Source organism: Giraffa tippelskirchi, chromosome 12 (assembly GCF_054371585.1).
Source record: "Giraffa tippelskirchi isolate mGirTip1 chromosome 12, T2T-mGirTip1v1.2.pri, whole genome shotgun sequence".
Taxonomy (NCBI): Eukaryota; Metazoa; Chordata; class Mammalia; order Artiodactyla; family Giraffidae; genus Giraffa; species Giraffa tippelskirchi.
This window is the reverse complement of record NC_137286.1, coordinates 103,897,815-103,918,538: the sequence shown is the minus strand read 5'-3', so window position 1 is coordinate 103,918,538 and position 20,724 is coordinate 103,897,815. Positions and strand designations below refer to the sequence as shown.

Genomic DNA, 20,724 nt, shown 5'->3' with positions numbered 1-20,724 from the left:
ATAGGAGTATATAACAAAATAAATAGGAATTTCTGATTGCCAAATTTAGTATAGATTGGGATTATCAGCTGATTTGTACCACTTCACCAGCAAAGAAAAACTCAGGTGTTCCCAACCCTTCTTCTACCCTCCCCTTTAAATCCTCCAATCCCATTTTCTCCTTCTAATTTGACTCTGAAAATACCCTTGATATAAACTGCAAAATTCTTGACAAAACATTTGATGCATCTCAGAATGCTCCTAGTCAATTGGCTTGCTTTAAGAACCAGGCCCTGTCCGGTCCTTATGTAGTGTCAAACGCCTGTTAGGTCTTTAGGTGTGCATTTAGCAGATTTCATCCAACCAACATGGTGGTATCAAATTCAAATGTAAGTTCAAAGCATGCACAGTCTAAAAGACCCAACCAGACAGTATTTACAGATGTGTTCGCTACTGTAAGACTCAGGGAAAATTTATATATTAAAAATAATCTCGTTTGGAATTATTTCTGTGTCACATGTATGATGTTGACAGGCTTGGGGGATATCAGTAGCTTAAGTAGTCACACGTAAGATACATTCTTCTGTAAGTCAGTATTTAGTAATCCGACTCATGGTTTTAGTTCTTTGCCACATTTCTGTGTTGGTTTTTTTAACCTCTATAAGTAGATTGATTAAGGCCTGCTTCATTAAAAATGTGTATTAGGAGAGCAAAATCAAACAAATGGTAGATGAATCTTGAACTTTTTGAATAGGTGGTATGACTAGTGATTGTTCATTCAATGTGTATTTGGCAGCTCTGTGTAATGACACTATACTTGATGTTCCAAGGGATAGCGAGGCAAAAACGTTTTTATCTGTAAGATCATGGTTCTTTAGGACAAACAGCTGTACCTAAATAGCTGCACTACATAGTAAAATGTGCGAAATGCTGTGAACTGTATCTCAACACAGCTCCAGCTCTGAGATACGAGTTGTTGACATTTGTCAAATCAGTTTCTTCTGGCCTCAGTTTCCTCATTTGAAAAAGGAGGTGATTGAATTATATGATCTTTAAAGTCTTTTCCAGCTTAAAAAACCAAACACAATTCTTTAAAATTAAAGAAAAAACTCAACCCAAATAAATGGGGGGAAATAGTGGTATTGTCATACTGCACATCAGCTTATACCATTGAGCATGCTTACTGATGCAGATAACGGGAAGCCTCACCCTAACTGATCTAGTTTCCTGGTACTTGTGACCAGTAAAAAGAATGAACATGCAGCTGGCTGCACAGCCCTGTCCCTGTGGTGGTAAGACAGATGGAAAGAAATCTGCCCGGAGGAGTAGGGTCACCCTGGACCTCAGGCAGCAGAGTGTGTCTGTAACCCAGTAGCAGTAGTTTGCAATGAATGAAGATCTCAACCTTGGCTTATATTTAGACTTCTGAAAGGGGTGAGATGTTTTGTTGGTTTTTCTCCCTGCAGAATTCACATTTTTCATATCTTACTAAATAATAATAGTAAAATTAGAGTCATCAATTACATTTGTAAAAATCTATTTACTTAGCATTGTTATTATTATTATTATTATTTTTTACAGCTGATATGGGCTTTGCCCGATTATTTAATTCACCTTTGAAGCCTTTAGCAGATTTGGATCCAGTAGTAGTTACATTCTGGTACCGAGCCCCAGAATTACTTCTTGGAGCAAGACATTATACCAAAGCTATTGGTGAGTAGAACTAATTAAAGTTCCATGACATTTTTAAAGTGGCCTTGTTGTTGTGAAATATACATATGTCTGTATGTTTTTTAGGTCAAGTGATATAGAAAATTATAAAAGTAAGAGCAAAAACTAACATAAAATTCTAGTGTCTGGAAATACCATCATTGGCATTAGGGGTATACCATTCCAGACATCTATTTCTGATAAATAAACAGATGCTAAAAAGGTTTTTAAATATATGGGCCAATACTATGGATTCTAAGTAAAAACTATTTTAAGTTTAATTTTAGGTGAAAAAGAGAAATAAACACAATAAAATTTCTGAATCATTGAACTTCAGACAAATATTTCTTTTGCCAAAAGAAATACTAGCTTCTAAAAGATTTCCCTTAAAATTAAGGAAAAGAAGATTATGAAAATAAGTAGGAACTGAGAACATGGTTATTCACTTTTCAGTTTTTATTAGTATTGATTATCTCCCTGTATGAAGAATTAGGAAACGAGTGCTCTTCTACTTGTTCCCCCACCAGCCTCTCAATTTATAAGCTCTCTTAATAATATCAGTCATTATCATCATCATTATTGTTACTACTTTGTTGATGTTTACAGCATTTATTTTCTGTTTGCAAGCCATAATGCCCACTGTTGTTTATACTTAACTACATATTGTAATGGATTTGATATTCAGCTACCACAGTCCTTTTATCACAGCTATATCACAATCTTTTTATGGCATCTTTATTCTGCTTCATTTGGTAGAATTTTATCATCAAGTAGTTTTTTTCTTACGTATTTTGTCTTTCCTTTTTTCCTGTTTTTGTATGCCTTTATTGCTTGCTTGTTCTACGTTCTCCAGAATGGTATTAAACCAATTTTTATTTTACTGGATAACTCCATCCCCAACTCTTTTATACTTTGCTCTATTCTGGATCGATTTTCATCTTGCTTTTTCCTTTTTTTGTTAATCTGGGTTGGATCTGTTTCTTTCTGGATTTCAGTATTTCCTCCCTTACTTTGCTGCAAAATATTCTCAAGTAACCTGTCTTTGAGGTAAATTTTCCAGTTCTGTATTTCTGAAAAAAAATGCGTTTGTTATACTTTACAGTTTGGCAGGGACTAAAGTTGCAGGTACAAAGTGATTTTCCCTCAGAGTTTGGTGAGGCTCCTCAACTGTGCTCTGGCGTCAGTGTTGCTAATGGAAGGTCTCACATGGTGGTGGATTCTGTGGGGTTTTGTGTTTCCTGAGAACAGAGGATTTCTCATCCTGTGTTTCACACTGATTTGCTGGCCACCTACAGGCTCATTCAGTTCGAAGTTTATATCCCGTCTGTGGAAAATTCTCTTGAAGTAGACTTGATTTCCTCCTCCGTGTTTTACTTCTCTTTTTCCAAAGCTGAGTGTAGGCAGATGTCGAATTTCTTGGACTGGTATCCTTTATACCACTTTTCTGCTCATGTTTTTCTACCTTTGTCTTTTTATTTCTAAGAACCCTTTCTTGTTCTCTTGTTCTCTGTGTTTTCTTTGTAGTCACTCTCTTCATTGATTTGTCTTAGTCTCCCTTTCATGTGGCTAGTATTCTTCAACTGTTTGTTGACCCTTGATGTCTCTTTGCATTTAAGACTCAGGTTACAGAAGCTACTTGGGAACTTAGTATGCATGGATCAGAGAGCTCCGAGGCTGGCGGGCTTTACTTTAGAGTGATCCAGCCAAGAGCAGCCATTAATGGAGAACCCTAAATGCCAGCATGTGGGAGTCTTTGCCCTGAGGACTTTCAGATTCTTTAAGGGAAGAATCCTCCAACCTTCAGCACAATCTTTGTATACCTGGTAGTCTCAGGGCATTTGGGAAGCTGGGGCGTGGAGGGGTGGGAGTTGGTCCACAGTTCAAAATAATAGTCTTTGTATTTGACATTTCCAAGTACGGAATCTTCCCTGAGTTGTGCAGGTCACATCTGCTTCCCACCCAACAATAATACTTTGGACTGGGGCCTTCTCTGAACTGTTTCCAGAAATATTTTTATCTGTTTCTCTGCTCAGTCAGGTCTGCACACGTGTCTTCATCCAGGTCTTAGTCACAGTTGTCCCTCTTCAGGGAGAACTTCCTTGGTCACACCATCCGGCTTCCTCATCCTGGCAGCTGTATGCAGTGTCTGAAATCCCCTAACTGGGTGGGCCATGCCCAGCTGTCACCGCTGGAGACCATTGCCTGCATGGCCCCGGGTGAGAAGTGGTTCCTTGCCAAGGGAATCCCTGATGGTCTATTTCCATGCTCTGTGTTACTGGGGCCTTGCTGTCACTTCAGTGTGTATTCAGAGGGGAAAGGAGTGATGATTGTGCTCTTTCCCTCATAGCAATCTTGAAGTCAATGTCTTTTTTCATAATACCTTTTATGTTCACTAATCTTTATATCTGCTTTGAGATCACATTTTACTGTATAGAAAAATAAAGGTAGATTATTAGATATGGGACTTTTCTGTGCTATTATTGCAACCTTTCTACAAATCTAAAATTATTCCAAAATAAAATATTTTATTTTTTAAAAAGTCAGATGGGAGGAAAAGTAAAGATTACTGAAGCTAGTCCTGTTTTGCAATGTATATTACTACCTAAGCATGCATTTGATTATCTTTTTTACAAGTTTATTCTAAATGCTTAAGCATGTAAACTAATATACATAGCTTTTTTTTTCCACCTAGAAAATGAATATTTAAAAGCAGTGCTACTTTTGGTAAGACATATTTAAAGACTATACAAATAAAAAATAATTACCAACTTGTAGCCGCTATTAATGGAAAACTTGAGACTGAATTGATATAAATTGAGGAAAAAATAAACTGTCACATAGGTTTGTGACTCTGGCTCGTCATTTATCTTTTTCTTTTTTCTTTAAGAAACCCATTTTTCATCGTGAGCATTGAGATCTGAACAAGCTATTACCCTCCAGAGCAGTTTAGCAGTTCTAGGTCAGGGCTATTTGTCACAAAGCTGGACTCACCAGCTATTAGATAGATTCCCTTGTTCAAATGGGTGCATAATTTGGGTAGTAAAAGGCCTTCCTCCTCATTAACATCAAGAGTTATTGGATAACTATTAGGCTTTTTAAAACTTAAGAGAAACCAAAATGAATGGAAATTATGTCGTTTACTCTTAAGGGATCTCCATCCATTTGAGAAACAGAATGAATATGTGTGGAAAACATGTTGCCAACTTTGAACAGCAGAAACCTAGCCCTCTGACTTGTCGCCTTAGCTCTGCCACTCTGGGGGTCAGGGGACGATATGTCCTTCACAGCCTCGTTTTCTGAAGACAAGGATTTAGCCTAAATCGTCTCTTAGGTCCCTTTAACTCTAAACGTTCTGTGCCCTTGGATAGACTCCACTGCCTTCTGGGGTAGGAAGAGCACAGGGGACTAACGTGGGGGCAGGTAACTGAGACCAAGGTTCATGCCAGTCCCCACGAGCATGCCTGGGCTGGCCCAGAGCAGTTCTGGAGGATGCTTTCTTCCAATGAGGTTTGACAGAAAACAACAAAATTCTGTGAAACAATTATCCTTTAATAAAAAAATAAATTTTAGTAATAATATAAAACCCTAAAGTGATAACAACTGCATTGAAAAAAAACCATTGGAGCAAAAAAGTAATGATGTAGGATCTTGCTGCTGCTAAGTCGCTTCAGTCGTGTCCGACTCTGTGCGACCCCATAGATGGTAGCCCACCAGGCTCCGCCGTCCCTGGGATTCTCCAGGCAAGAATACTGGAGTGGGTTGCCATTTCCTTCTCCAGTACGGATTGCTTTTTCATTTGAGAGAGAGACAGAAATCATACATAAATCACTTTTATATATATTTTTAAGAATAAAGACTAGAATCCACAAGTGAAAAATGAAACTTCTACCTTGCTTCCAGTCTCTCCTGCGCCATTATGTTCCTCCTGCTCCCCAGGTGGGTAGCCTAGGGGTGCAGTGAGGTTCTCAGCAGGGCCTCCAGACCACTGTCAATGCACTTTCCTAGCACTTGGACTTCCTGAAGCAGATAGAGGAACCTTTGTGGTTGAACTTACATATTATTAGCTGAATATGTTCATTTGAGTGACATCACTGAGAAGCTTAAACCTGCCAGTGGAGTTAGGTGGGTCGTGTTAAGACTGCAGGTACTAACAGGCAGCAGGAGAGCGTGGGGGAAATCTGAGCACACGAGCTCATCTGTTCCCAGCCTTGCTGCAAATAGGTCTTAGTGCCATGGTCATTCACTCCCTTGTAGGAGACTGCAAGCCAAGTCATTAAACCGGAGAGAAAATGAAATGATAGATGAGTCAACGGAGATAGGCTCGTTACTCATGGGGACAAAGTTTAATTCAGTTTTGAGTGTTGAGGGTTTTGTTTGTTTGACTTTGTGGAGAAGAGTGAAAGAGGGGAATCAGCTCTTTAATTAATTGTCACTAGGGCAGTCTTAAAAGTTTTTCTAAAGTATAAACTTCAGTAAAACGGGGAGAATGAGAATTTACTCTTGCATTAAGGTAGAAGCTTATAATTACTGATTAAAACAAATTTAATATATCTCCCCCTCCCCCCCATTTGGGTCTGCGTAGCCTGCCAGTTGGTGTCTACTTTGCCTGGTTAGCTCCGTGGCTACACATGAGCATTACAGAATTTGAGAAGTAGATGGGATTTGTGTGTTTTTAGTTTGAAAAGTTTTTCTAGAAGAAATTTGACAGGTAGGTGAGCAAGAAGGGACTTTATTATGAATTCAGCACAATCTGAAAAAATAGGCAAGGTAGGAGAGACTTGTTGACAAAGATTCAGAAATTTATCTGAATAACAGCCTGATCAGTGAACTCAAATTCATGATTATTGTCTGGGTCAGGATTCGAGGGAGGGAAGGATGGTGAAATTAATAACAGGTGAAAGATAATAGAAAAGACATGAAGAGAGAAGTTACATAGGGTAAAGTTAAACAAATTTCAGTATTTTTCCTACTTTCTTGACTTTTCTTTTAAAGCAATGTCGAGTGAGGGTAGCTAAACTATTTACTTACTGTTCATCTTCCTTTACATGTTTTATTTTCTTTGTTGGGGTTTTTCATTACCAGGCTGAATTGATACAGTGTCTCTTGGGTGCCGTGAGTAGGGATTTAAAGATGCACACTGACCCACAGGCCCTCTCGGTGACCCCACTTAACTTGCCTACCTTCTTCCTTTGGATTGAGATGATCAAAGGTCACCTTCTGTGGGGTTCCCACATAAAAAGAATAATCACAAAATAATTAACTTTCCTGTTTACTTCTGATGGTAAAAAGAAGATATCCTGGCTTCTATTTCTTGAGGAGACTTTTTCATAAGATGGTGTTGGCCTGATTTGGTTCTCTGATGGGGGAGAAAACTGATGAGCAGACAGCGTCATTTTTGCAATCATTTGCTTATAGTCTTGCTTGTAATCTTAAAGTAAATAGAGGTTTAACTAGTTATTTTGAAATACAGGTGTGGTAATTTTAGATGAAATATGTATATTCCAGTTTTAGATTTTAGGAATTCCCAGTTATTTATTAATTAACATTTTTTCCCCTCATTTTCTATTTAAGTGACTATTATTAACAAGTCTGAATAATCAGCTTTAATAGTGGTTTTATCTGTCCTCCTATAAGTTATTTAGGGCTTCCCTTGTGGTTCAGCTGGTAAAGAATCCGCCTGCAATGTGGGAGACCTGGGTTCGATCCCTGGGTTGGGTACATCCCCTGGAGAAGAGAAAGACTACCCACTCCAGGATTCTGGCCTGGAGAATTCCATGGACTGTAAAGCCCATGGAGTCACAAAGAGTCAGACACGGCTGAGTAACTTTCACTTCACATAGTTTTTATGTTTGCCACAGGTATTGGTTAGATCGTTGAGACACCATTTACTGTCTGCTGTATGTACAGCACTGTCCTTAGTGTAGGGAAGTTGCCATTGCTGGTTTAGGGATTTGTTAAGATTAGAAATGGAGTATCTGCAGCTTCAGATTATAAATTGGCATATTTATCTTTCCTCTACTAATAGTTCCATTAGTAGGAATTTAATATGAATGAAAGTTAGCCTGTATCTTAAAGTAAGTGAAGGAAATTTGTTGTATACAGAGGAATCCATTAGCCTGACTTTTAAATAATTCTTATGAAGTTATAGCCTCTGTGCCTATTGGAAGGTAGTATTTTGCCCCGTATTTTCTTGTCTTTTAAACACTTAAACTTGCAAAGTCTGACACTGCTATAGCATGAAGAAACACTTTGAACGGAAAGTACTTCCAGGAGAAATGCTGTTTTGTTAGAATATTTGAGGCCAGGCATTGTCTTTTTCCTGTTGGAACAGCACCTTGCTAACTAGTGCTAACACAGGAGGATAATTATTAAACTTTACAAGCTAATAAGTCCATAAACTAGATAAAAAATATTTTTTACCTCAAAAAATGGTACTGATTGTTTTCAGCAAGTATGCCCAATTTCCAAGGCTGTTTGGGTTTTCTGTTTGTTTTTTTGTTTGTTAAGTTTTATTTATTTATGGTTCCTATGCTCCGTGTGCAGCTTTGTGTGTATTTCACAGATAAGGTAATGTTTGAAGCACTTAAACTCACCAAAAATTTTAGGTAGTAAATTTGATTGAACTTGGAATGAAACCACTGGGTGGGATGGAAGTATAACAAGGAATGAAAAACGGGTGGATGGGATGGGAATATATATTTACAAACAATATTTTTTTATATGTATAATTGCTTAGGACTTAGTATGACTTATTAGGGGAGAAAAATAATGAAAAAACACTCCTTGCCAAGATAAAGATGCATTTTCTTTTGGAAAGAACCACTTTATTTTCCTCCTTTCTTTTTCTTTTTTCCTTTCTTTTTTTTTCTTTTTTTTTTTTGTTTTAAAGATATTTGGGCTATAGGGTGTATATTTGCAGAACTACTAACGTCAGAACCAATATTTCACTGTCGACAAGAGGACATCAAAACTAGTAATCCTTATCACCATGACCAGCTGGACAGAATATTCAATGTAATGGGATTTCCTGCAGGTACACATTATATTTTTGTTTTTGTTTTTAAATCACTGTTGTTTGAACTTAGATGTCTTCATTGAAAGGATGTGTATTTTTAGCTGATGAAAGCTACTCTTACTCAATTCTTTATATTTATGACTTGCATTAATCAAAGACCCATAGAAATAGCAAAATTTGTAGAGTTCACATATTAGCATAAAAATATTTATGGGTTTCTTGAATTTGAGGAGTGTATTTTTGTTTCATTTCGGTTTTTGGTTTTGTTTTGTTTAATATTTAAGATGATACAATATTAGTGCCTTTAGTTCTCACCATTGGCAACTGAATAGAATTCAGGAGCATGTCTTTTTGTCTGACAGCACTTAATAATAATGTCATTGTTTGGTATTTGAATACAGATTTTGAAGACTGTTTCTACTTGAAACACATTGTATTGAATCATTGCATTTTTTGCTCTATAACCCTTGTCAGTTAGAACATCCTTTCCAGTTAGAACAGGCAGGATGTGAGTGAAGGCCCAGCCCTGCACAGCAAGTGGGCCTGCTGTGACTGCCGCTGGGAGGCAGTTGGGGCATCTTGTCACGGACTTTAGAGCCCCAGCCCCAGCCCAGTCCTTGTGCCACAGAACAGAAGTCCATCACTCTCCATTTGAAACGCCTGCATAGTTTTGGCTAGTCAAGTATTTATTATTGAAATAATAAACAATAAGTTTATTATTAATAAATATATATTAATAACAGAATATCAATAACTTATTGAAATAAGAAACAATAAGTTGTTTCTTATTAGGAATTTTTCTCAGGTCAGTGGCTCAAAAATAATACAGAAATATCTGGGAGTTATAATTCCACATTCCCTTTAATTATCAGTATGTGCAAAGTAGCTGCCTTTGTCCAAAATTGACCAACATTTCTACAAAGATTGCTTTGTTGAGATGGGAGTTTCATTTATTCACTAAATATTTATTGAGCACCTGCCATGTTTCAGGCACTGTGTTAAGTATAAAATACTGTTGATATAACAGATGTGATTCTTGCCCTCTTGGAGTTGACATTGAGCTGCTCTAAGTAGAATGTTGAAAGAATAGGAGTAGTTTGAGTAGATGGAGAAGAATGACCTTTTCTTCCCACTTCTGAATGCACTCATCATTTCAGGGGTCCCCTGGGGAAGGAGCCTGACTAACAGGGGCTTGGAGGAGGGGCGGCCTCCACAGGAGATGGTTCTGAAATGGTTCTTAGGGTGTGGTTCCACAGTTGGGATCGGCTCCGCTTATAGGGAATCTGAAAACCAGGCATTAGAATTTAGATTTGATGTGCTAAAGAAGGAGAATCTATGATAAGTTCTTGAGAACTAGTGCTGTGGTTTGTATTCTACTTTAGAAAGGTTTTTATGGCAGGGGCATGTAAAAATTCAAGAGGGGTAACTGAAGTCAGGAAATCAGCTCTTACCTGCAGCAGTACTCCACGTGTAAAGTGATTTGGATGGAGAAGAAAGGATAATGGTTTAATTTTTTAGAGTAAGCCTGTAATTGGGAAGAAAAAAATAAAAGATTATCTCAGGATTTCTACTTGAGAAATTGACAGAAATAAAGAAACTGGAACAAGGAAGTAGTCAAGGAGAAAATTCCATTTAGGAGTTTAAAGTATATATTTAGTTTATAATATGTGGTATCTGGAGGCTAGATAGCAGATATTTTTATAAGTCAGTTGAGAGAGAAGCTAACCTCTGGAGGTCATTTATAAGCTGAGGTGCTGTGAAGCTACCTGGTAGAACGTGGGCACCTGTGGACTCCCAGTGATGCCCCCTGATGGGGACAGCAGGCTTCTCAAACCGTGTGTGGTGTTTGAGTAACTCTAATGCCAGCAAAACTGACCAAGACGTTTCCACCTGATGGGTCCGGTAGCTGGGGTTGCTTTTGTTAGTATTATTGAAATTAGCCCAGGTACTAGCTGACTTGTTCATATGCTCGTACATCCTACTCTGTGTTTCAGACAGCTGTAACTGCTTACCTTGATTACCACGTAAAGCAGTGTATTTAATAAAGGGAGCGTAAGGAGGGTTATATAAAAAGGACAGCTTACAGCTATTGAGGGGGAAGATACTGCATTTATTGTTGAAAAGATCGGTTGCTGGAATAACCAAGACATGGTGGGACAAAAGTGGTTTTATAGATAGAACTATTTAATAATGGAAATATTTGTTTATAACTTGTTGGTGTCTTACTGTAGAAACTGAGATAACTTATAGTAAAACATAGAAAAAATAGATATTTGAAAAGTTTAAAAAAATGAGAGAACACAACATTTGGGGAATCCATTTACAGTTAAAGATGTTTACTGCAGCTCACCATTTATTCGAAGTCTGTGCTTTCAGGGAGGTTAAAATGTAGGACATATAATGAGAGGTGAAGTCACCTTTATTAAAGTTCTTGATAATAGGAACCTAGACAATATAAAATTGTATCAATATGTTTCACAGATAAAGATTGGGAAGATATAAAAAAGATGCCTGAACATTCAACATTAATGAAAGATTTCAGAAGAAATACGTAAGTTGGCAAGAAAATAGACTGTTGATTTTTGCTTTTCTAGAATACTCAGGGTAAGATTGAATACTCAGCATGATAGAATACTTGACAGAGACTAGTCTGTTAAATAATTTTACTTATTTACTGTAATAAATGTTTTTGCATTGTGGTAGTCTTCATTTCTTAAGATGTTTGAATGGTGATACAAGAAGGTGAATATCTAATATCAGCAGCTGATTTGGATATGAGGGAAAAATGTCAGTTCATTTCTTTCCATATTTGTTACTTTCGGGAAGCTCTGCATCTGTGAAAAGTATCACAGCTGAAGCAGTAAGAGACTGAAACAAACCAACCTTTGCTGGTAGCCACCTGCCTGCTCCTCCTGGGTTGGGTTGTAAATTTAAGCAAGTTTTTTAATAGAGAAGAAGGAATGGTTCATCTATTTTCACAGCAGGATCAGGTGATTGGGACATGCAGTTTACATACCTATATGACATATGACAGTGTTTTAAAAATTTGTATTTATTTTAAGCTTACTAGTAAGGCTGTGTTCAACTCTTGACCCATATGTTATTTAAGATCAGTGTTACGATAGCATTCATGTGAACAAAAGCTAAGCAGTCTGTATGTTATTCATGAAATTATCTTGCATTTAATCAGTGGTGTCCACTTAAAAGTGACTCATGGGAGTCCTGAATGAAGTGTAAAATTGATTTAATACCATTTTCAGTGTATGTTCTGTGTTGGTTATGATTAAAATAATTCTGTTTGGAAAATTTTACCCAATGTAAAATTAATCTCAAATCTAATATAGATATTTCATAGTGTTTCTCTTTCAGGTATACCAACTGCAGCCTTATCAAGTATATGGAAAAACATAAAGTTAAACCAGATAGTAAAGCATTCCACTTGGTAAGTTTTAGAGAACAGTACTAATGAACTGTATTTTTCCCACCTGTTTAACCCAACCTGACTTTTTTGACTCAGTTTCTATGGTTACTCAGTATTCTCAGAGTTCTTTAATAGTAATATTAATGGAGAGTTCTTGTTGGTGCGTACTAGTAGTGATATCAAAACCCAGGTTTTTCCAAGCCCAGGTTTGACAGCCTTAATGTTTGGTACATTTAATTTTCTAAAGACGGTCACTGAACCAAGTCTGTCACTTTTTTTTATTTCTGTTTATTGGTTTTCATCAGTTATTTTAAAATTTCAAAGAATCAAAATGATTCTGTTCACAATCAGAATGATACTGTTCAGAAATAAGGTTTAGAGATTTTTTATTTCAGTCCTTTTAAAGGTTGTTTACAGAATTTTAACTCCCAAGGTGCCACTTATAAACTTAGCTGTTAAAGGTCCTTCAGGGACGCTGTTCGTTGTGTGCTTTTTCTGGGAGAGTCTGAGAGATGCAGTATGTAGATAGTGCATAGTGGAAAAATGATTTGACCTAGGATCTAACTGTGCACTATCAAGGTAACTTGTGACATTATAGTCAACTGTTGTCAAATTTGTTTACAATGAAATTTCCATTTTTACATTATAACAGTTAAAAATGTTTTCCAGTTTTATGTTTTTGAAAAGAAAGTAATATAAAGGAGGATTGGGGGAAGCAAGCTGTATTTTGCTTGGCTTAAAATTCTTTTAATCCTTTTTTCCCAGTATTTTTAAATGAGTTCATTAAACGGGAATTTTTCTACTTTGAAAGGATTAAAATTTCCTTTAGTACCAGGCTACTTGGCAAATATTTCTTCCATTTCTGCTTTTTCTTCTCCTTCTACTCTTCTACTTCCACAGTAATGTTTTATCATGTCCTGTATCATACATTTCATATCTAATCAGCAACTTAAAAGACAGTGCTGAACTGACCATATTACCACACAGTGTATTATTATCCAAATCATGGCTTCCTATAATATACTTAAGATAGCACCCAAATTGGAAGGTAAGTTAGATCCTTCAAAGTTACAGCCTTATTTATTCTAACAAAATCCTGGTGACAGTGGTAGAGCAGAAGTCCCGCTTTAGGGGGCTTGCCTTACCACCCGCCCTGCTCACTGCTGCTCAGTCTAGTCTGAGGACTCTCACCACCCCCACTACTGACACTCCAGAGACCAACTTTCTTTTCCACTCACCTGCTTGTTTTTACTAGGGTAACTGTCTTGCGTGGTCCCATCTGAAAGCTCTAATGTAATTTCATTAAACCTTTTGAGTGTTTTAAGTAGCAAATCCATGCTTTTCCTTTCAGTCTCAAAATGGTGCTTCTACTGAAATATCAGCTCATTGAAATTAAACTCTCACCATCTCAGCATTTCATCTGCATTTAAACATATCTTCTGTCCTTTTGTTCTCGATTGTTATCATCTCCCACCGTCTCCACATGTTCCATGGTTTTCAGTGTGTCCGAGTCCAGCAGCACCAGAGTCATCTGGGGCTGTTAGGAAGTGCTCCCAGGCTGATTCTGGAGTGCTCTGAAGCCTAGAAATCATGGTGTTAGATCAGAGATTATAAACCAAGAGACCGCCATTTAGATACTATCTTAAATAACATGTTACATCAAATGTTCTGCTTCATAGAGCCCTCAGTAAATTATATTTCAACCAGAAGATACTGAATTTTCACATTAGTGTGACATTTCTCTAATTAATATTCGTTATGATGATGATGATAGTAATGGCTAAGACTTATATAGTGCTTTCTTTGTGCCCAGCACCATTATAACTGCTTTCTACATATTAACTCATTTAATTCTGAATATAAACAACGATAAAAGGTACTGTTTTTAACTCCCTTTTGACAGACAGGGTCACAAAGCGGTTAAGTAACTTGTTTCAAAGTCACTCAGCTAACAAATGTAAGGTCAGGATTTGAAGCCAAGCAGTCTCTTTGGAGTCTCCATTCATAAGCACATGCCTGTACTCTGTGTTTCTGTGCCAGTCCCCACATCTGTCTGTAGACTGGTGCACACTGTCAGGAGACCACTGTCCGACGATCTGTGCTGTCCAGCAGGGCAGTCTTGAGCCATGCGCGGCTGCCAAGCTCTAGAAATGGACCTGATATGACTGAGAAATTGACTTTTAAAGTTTAATTTAGTTTTGATTCATTTGGATTTAAATCTAAATAGCCACATATGGCTAATGTATTTATATTACAAGTTTTCTCTTTAATAGAAAAATAATAACTCGTAGAATTTTAGTCCTGTTCTAAATTGAATATAGCAATTTAGATAATGTAGGGAAAAGATCATTGGTTTAGAGTAAGAAGACATGAGTTTAGTTACTTCTTACAGGAGAACCAACTGAGATAATGAATATTAGAATGACTAAAATGTGAATTATTACATTACGTGGAATAATTGGGGAACTTGGGAGGGGAGAGTTAATTTGGGACAATAAATGCTCTCCCTATTGAGGTATTATTAATTTAAAAAAAATGCCTCCCACAAATGTGCCACAGGTGTGACTATGAGAAGTAAAACAGTGATGTGTTTATGACTTGTGCTTTCAGCTTCAGAAGTTGCTTACCATGGACCCAATAAAGCGAATTACCTCAGAGCAGGCTATGCAGGACCCCTATTTCCTAGAAGACCCACTTCCTACATCAGAGTAAGTGATCAGTTTGTTATAGACGTTTTTGGTGCCTGCTTTCCTCTAGTTGTCAGCTCCAAGTCACCATAGCTCTTATATGGGGACCCAGGGGAATCCTTATGAGAGGCAGAAAGTGAGCTCTGATGACTGAAGTGTCCTTGGGTTTTATAGCCAGCATGGTGCTAGCATCATTTGCCTCTGTCATTTGGTTAGTGACAGGTTGGTTCCACAACACTGTCTGCCTCACTGCTTGCAGTTACAGTTGCAAACTCCATCCCCAAGTACATTTGTGTTTCCATTCTTTCTTTCCTTTTAAATGTAGCATGGAGAGTAAAAGAGAATTTTTTTTTTTTTACTAATCACATTCCTGCCAGAATCTATCTTTTGTTTGTGATGATAAAAAAAGGACCACTGGGATCAAAGAAGAAAGCAGAATCCTATCGGAGTATTATTGATTATTTATACAGTGAGCAGCCCTCCTGTGGCCTGCTGTCACGACAGTGATTAGAAGAAGGGACTTGCTGTGTCACAGTTGCATGAAAGATGCTTATTACACCACAGATGGGGGTAGAGGCCAGACTAAAAGATGAAAGCAAGAAATCACTTACATACAGCATTTGAAATACTGGTTAGTATACCAGAAATCGTTTTTCTTTTTCTTTTTTCTTATGATCAGTGTTTTTGCCGGTTGTCAGATCCCTTACCCCAAACGAGAATTTTTAACAGAAGAAGAACCTGATGACAAAGGAGACAAAGTAAGTATTAAAGTACAGTTGACGTCTGGCTTTGTTCGGTGCCCCCGTGACTTTTGGCATGGACGTCTTTGGTTCTCCCTCTGAGTTGAGCTGTCTCTCTCTGTTAACCAATTGAGAAGAACCAGCAGCAGCAGCCGGGCAATAACCACACGAATGGGACCGGCCACCCAGGGAACCAAGACAGCAGTCACACCCAGGGACCCCCGTTGAAGAAAGTGAGAGTCGTCCCTCCTACCACTACCTCAGGTGGACTGATCATGACCTCAGACTATCAGGTACTCAGGCTGTCTCGCAGTGACCTGCGTGTCAGTACTGCCTCTGGGCTTGTGAGCACTGGGAAATGCGATGTAGCTAAGAAAAGACCCGCCCGTGTGTGCCAACACATTGACAGGAAGAGCTATTGGCGTGGAAGGTGCCTGGTGGTACAGTAGAGGGGGCTTAGCCAGACTTGGGGTGATGGGACCTAAATTGTGCCGTCGGTTGGCCCTGTGACCCTGGACACGGCTCTAGTTTCTTACCTGTATCATGAGCCAGGCACACCTACCCTGCTGCTGCTGTGGGGGCGGCTGTGGTGACCCTCAGCATCTGGCTCACGGGGGCGCTCAGGAAGTGGTAGGTCTCGTTTCTGCAACCCCATCCAGCCTCGAGGGGGTTGTTCAGATCTTCTCAGCGTCTTCATTTGTTAGATGTGAGTGATGGTCAGTGTGAGGCTGTAGTCAGGATGAAATGAGACAGTGTGAGCTAACGGCAGTGGCCGGCTGGACCGACAGTCATTTGATAGATGACACCAGTCACTGTGTTCATTGTTATTATCGTCCTTAAAAGTCTTAGTAGCGTTCACAGTGCACAGTGAATACTGGCTAAGTGTCAGTGGTGGTGCTGGGGGTGACGCGATCATAGGAAGAGCTTGTCAAGACTTACGTGTGCCAGCTCTTCTGTCAGTGGGGACAGACCTTCCTTCTTCCAAGCAGTATGATAGCTGTGAAGTAAGCGTTATTGGCAGGAAATTGGGGCTCATGGAGGTTGAGCCCCTTCCCTCATTCACCCCTCGAGCTGGGGTGGACTCAGGACTCAGACTCAGACCTGCTAGGCATTCTCTCCCTGTGCATTCTCTCCAGTGACAACAGCAGTTCCTTCACAGACAGACCCGTTTTGAAAACTGTATACCTTGTTCTGATCCTGTTCCCATCGGGTCTGGATTCAGTGTGGAAGTGTACTGAAAACTTGACCCATGAGAATTATTTACCTACTGAAAGAGAGAGATTGTAATAAATGGATAAGGCTCCCAGAGCCTACAACTACATGTCAGGAATTAGATCGGAACTCTTTGCATGGTTCATGGTGGGTGCAGCCTAGCAAGCCCTGGGGATCACTGTCTGCCGAGTGGTGGCTGTCCTGCGGTGAGCTCAGCGAGCAAGGGCTCCAGGGCAGGCGTCTTGCGAGCTCAGGTTGCTGCTCCCCTCCCCACCTGGGAGACGAGCGCATCTCCGGCACACGGGTGTGTTTCCACACAAGGTGTGTGTCCTGAGCAGGAAGCAGGGGGCTCGAACCTTCGCCACTGAAACCAAGGAAATGCTGCTGTGTGTCTGTTTGTTGACATTATTGGGGTTGTTTTTATGAGTGATTTCAAAAATAGTATTTCTGACTAGTTTTACATGTCCACTCTCTTTAAAATGTTGTTTTTGCTAGGGTTGGCGGAAATTTGAGTTATATGATTTATTAAATATCTTTGAAAGAGGAAAGTATTAAATTATAGTTAATTTTCCATAGTGTCTGTTTTAGGGAGCTAATAGCATGAGAGAGAGGTGCAGGGCTGAGAATAAGAATATAACCAATTAAAACTAGAGGTCTGTGAACTCTACCTCTTGTGCTGCTTCTAGAACTGAGAATACCACTCCTCCTACATTTCAATAGCTGTAGCTTTACCTTTGTATATCGCTTGTAGCTGTAAAACAAGGTTCATTAATTTATAGGGCATAAAAATATCTAATGGTGAAGAAATAATTCTGTAATTTCCTTTCTTGTCGTTTTCATTTTTTATTCTTCAGTCATGCATGGGTGTTGGGAGTTTTCTATTGAAAAAACAAGTATGTATATTAGCTTTGAATTTCTTCTATGTATACATCATTGAGTTCAAAAGTAAGTGTCCCAGACAAATTATTTATCAGGTAGATATGAAATAGCATGAAAGGGTGTTCCTGTTAATAGTATGAACCACGCAGCACAGGAGTAAGACTCACTTTAGTGTTATTTTATCAGCAGTACTTCTGACCTTCATAAAGAAAGGCTGACACTAAAAGATTTTTAAGGGTTTTGTCATTTTAATTCTAAAGCCGATACCTAGCACAGGACCTTTAAGGTTCTTACTGCTGTAAAATAAGTGACATTACTGCCGCAAAATAAGTGACATTTCAAACACACAGAAGCCTTGCTGGCCTGGGGTGCAGCCAGCCCACAGTAACGCCGAGTCACATCTCCTCTTCCTCTGCTTTTCCAGCGTTCCAATCCGCATGCTGCCTACCCCAACCCCGGACCAAGCACATCACAGCCGCAGAGCAGCATGGGGTACTCAACTACCTCCCAGCAGCCTCCACAGTACTCCCACCAGACACATCGGTACTGAGCTGCGTCGGACACTGTCCATGCACTGTCGCTGTGCCGCAGGCCGCCTGCAGCTCTCGGCGGGAGCCTGGGATGGGCCATGAGAATGTACTGTGCAGCCAGCCACATAGTCAGATGTCCGGTAGCCAAGTTCCACCGCTTTTCACAGATTGGGGTAGTGGCTTCCACGTTGTCGCTGTCTGGAGTTAGGCTTGAGAAGAAAGTGCTAGCACAGTTTGTGTTGTGGGTTTGCTACTTCCATAGTTTACTTGACATGGTTCAGACTGACCAATGCATTTTTTTCAGTGACAGTCTGTAGCAATTGAAGCTGTGAAACGTGCTAGGGGCAAGCATTTGTCGTCGTATGTGGTGAATTCTTTCAGTGTAACAACATTATCTGACCAATAGTACACACACACACACAGAAGTTTAACTGGTACTTGAAACACGCAGTATACATTAACTCAACGAAGTAACCAAGATTCAACATGAGATTATTTCGGTACACCTTTCATTTCAATGTCTTATCAGTGGGTTGATTCATTTTCTACATTAATCAGTGTTCTTTGAGTGAGAATATTGCTTGGATTGTTTTGGAAAGTACAAGAAGCCACATAGTTTTTCCAGGAAGATTTCAAAACTCCCAAAGATTAATTTCCAACTTCTGAGTTTGTTTTTATTTTCAACCTATGACTTGACTGGTATTAAAGCTGCTATTGATAGTTATTAAATATGTTGTCATTGATATAAATCTGTTTGGTTCAGCAAACAAACTAAAATGATTGTCATAGACAGTGTTTTATTTTTCCTGTTGGTGTTGCTGATTTGTGAGCATGCTTTAAGATGAAAAAAGCATGAATGATAACTTCCTTAAAAAGGTGCGGCATCCGATTCAGATATTTTGTCCTGATTTTAAAGCTGGTTGGTGTAGTGCTACTAAAATTTCGTTCAGTTCATTTTCTTTTTTTAAAACTTGTTCGCACGTTGTTTAGGGTGCCCTTACTTCAGCAAAGGAGAAGGAGTAGGAGAGCCTTAGAATTTTTGAGGAAAAAAGAAAACCTATAACATACAATGTACTGTATCAAACTATTTTACATGAATGACACAAGTATTCTGAATTTAAAAAAATTGAACATTGTTAAAAAACAAGGTGTTATGTAATAAATTTATTTTTCATAAATCAAAATATGGAGTCAACTGTATTTTTATGTACACACAGGTGTTGTATTTTAAAATGTGCCCGAAGAAGTGGCCTCTGAGGAAGCCTTTTCAGGTGTTTTCATTGATAGTATCTTCTGCCTCTACAATGAAGTGGTGGCCTAAGGTTTAGGTACGAATTCGTTTCTCTGTACACTTAGTGCAATAATATAAGATGAGAAATAGACACTTTTATAACTGAAAGACATTATCATGAGCCTTCCCTTTCTAGAATAATGTCAGAATCTGTGTTGTGCTGAGCCCATTTTGTTTTATCCCAGATAATTTGAGAGGGAGTACCTCCTTCACAAAATATAGAAGATTGAAAAAATAACATATTCTTTTCTTTAAAACTCAATGCATTGAAATAAAAACATTCTGGAACATTTTAAGAACTGAGGGATCCTGAAACTGAGTGGCCCGACCCTCACGGGACGGATAATTTTTGGAAGCTAAGTTTGTGTTTCTGTGTTAGTTCTTTACTCACACAAGGCACAGATCTGAGAGCAGGGCCCCCACCTCTGGGTCACTTCCATAGACCTTTTACCTGAATTTCCCTTCCACTCTGATTGTCTTCTGTTTTTTTATCCCTGCCCTCAGTGCCGTGCTTTTCAAACTCATGCACGCGAGAATCGTCGAGAGCTTTCTGTCTTCTCGGGGCTGGTTCCTGAGGTTGATTCGGTAGGCTTGGTTGGAACATGGATTCCATTCTTCGATTTTAACCAGGTACCCAGTTGGCTCATATGCCCTTGTTGAGGATTGCACAGGAAGAAGAATGCCCCCAGACTTCTCTAAAGCCTGAGCAAATGTAGCAGCTAAGTGACTCGGAGAGAAGGCTGCTCCACTGTCTTTTCCTCGTGCATGAACTTCAAAAAGCCAAACCCACGGCAACAAGTTCCTCTCTGGGTGCTGGAAACTCCGTGGACACTGTTCTCAGATGCCTTTATTCTTTTATCAACCTCAGTTCTCTGGGTGGTGCTGCCCAGGCTTGCCGGTGTCCTCCCCAAGCTGCAGATGCCTGTGCTTGGTTGTGTCTGTGACAGGTGACATACACACGCCCGCCGTGGTTCTCTGGCCAGCCCCCTGGCCCCGTGTCTGTATAGCGTCTCTGACACATAGCCGTTTTCTGTCCCTTCCCCCTCCATCCCAGGCCTCCCCTCTTCACACTTGCTCCCTGGCTGCGATGCCCAGATTTCCACCCTAGACCTCACTGGCACATCTGAGCTATTACTAGGTTCTCTCTGGACTGAGCACATCCAAGTGCAGACTCCCACCTCCACTGTCCCGCCTGCACCTCTGTGACTGGGATCCTCCTGCCCAGTTGTCTGGGCCACGTGGCAGCCTTGGCATATCTTC

The 20,724-nt window shown here is 39.3% G+C and overlaps 1 protein-coding gene across 13 annotated transcripts in view; it reads left to right on the top strand.

Annotated features, from left to right (window-relative positions):
* CDK8 (cyclin dependent kinase 8) overlaps positions 1-19,357 on the top strand; it is a 72,793-nt gene extending 53,436 nt beyond the window's left edge. For 9 of the 13 annotated variants that reach the window (XM_081550966.1, XM_081550967.1, XM_081550973.1 and 6 more), the window contains 8 exons: positions 1,561-1,692; positions 8,579-8,722; positions 11,186-11,255; positions 12,074-12,146; positions 14,736-14,833; positions 15,492-15,570; positions 15,687-15,845; positions 18,068-19,357. In XM_081550966.1, the coding sequence (XP_081407092.1) occupies positions 1,561-1,692; positions 8,579-8,722; positions 11,186-11,255; positions 12,074-12,146; positions 14,736-14,833; positions 15,492-15,570; positions 15,687-15,845; positions 18,068-18,193 (881 nt within the window). In that variant the 3' untranslated portion in view covers positions 18,194-19,357. The remainder of the gene's footprint in view (positions 1-1,560; positions 1,693-8,578; positions 8,723-11,185; positions 11,256-12,073; positions 12,147-14,735; positions 14,834-15,491; positions 15,571-15,686; positions 15,846-18,067) is intronic. The other 4 variants (XM_081550962.1, XM_081550964.1, XM_081550970.1 and 1 more) reach the window with 2 other exon arrangements.
* The last annotated feature ends 1,367 nt before the right edge of the window (positions 19,358-20,724 follow it).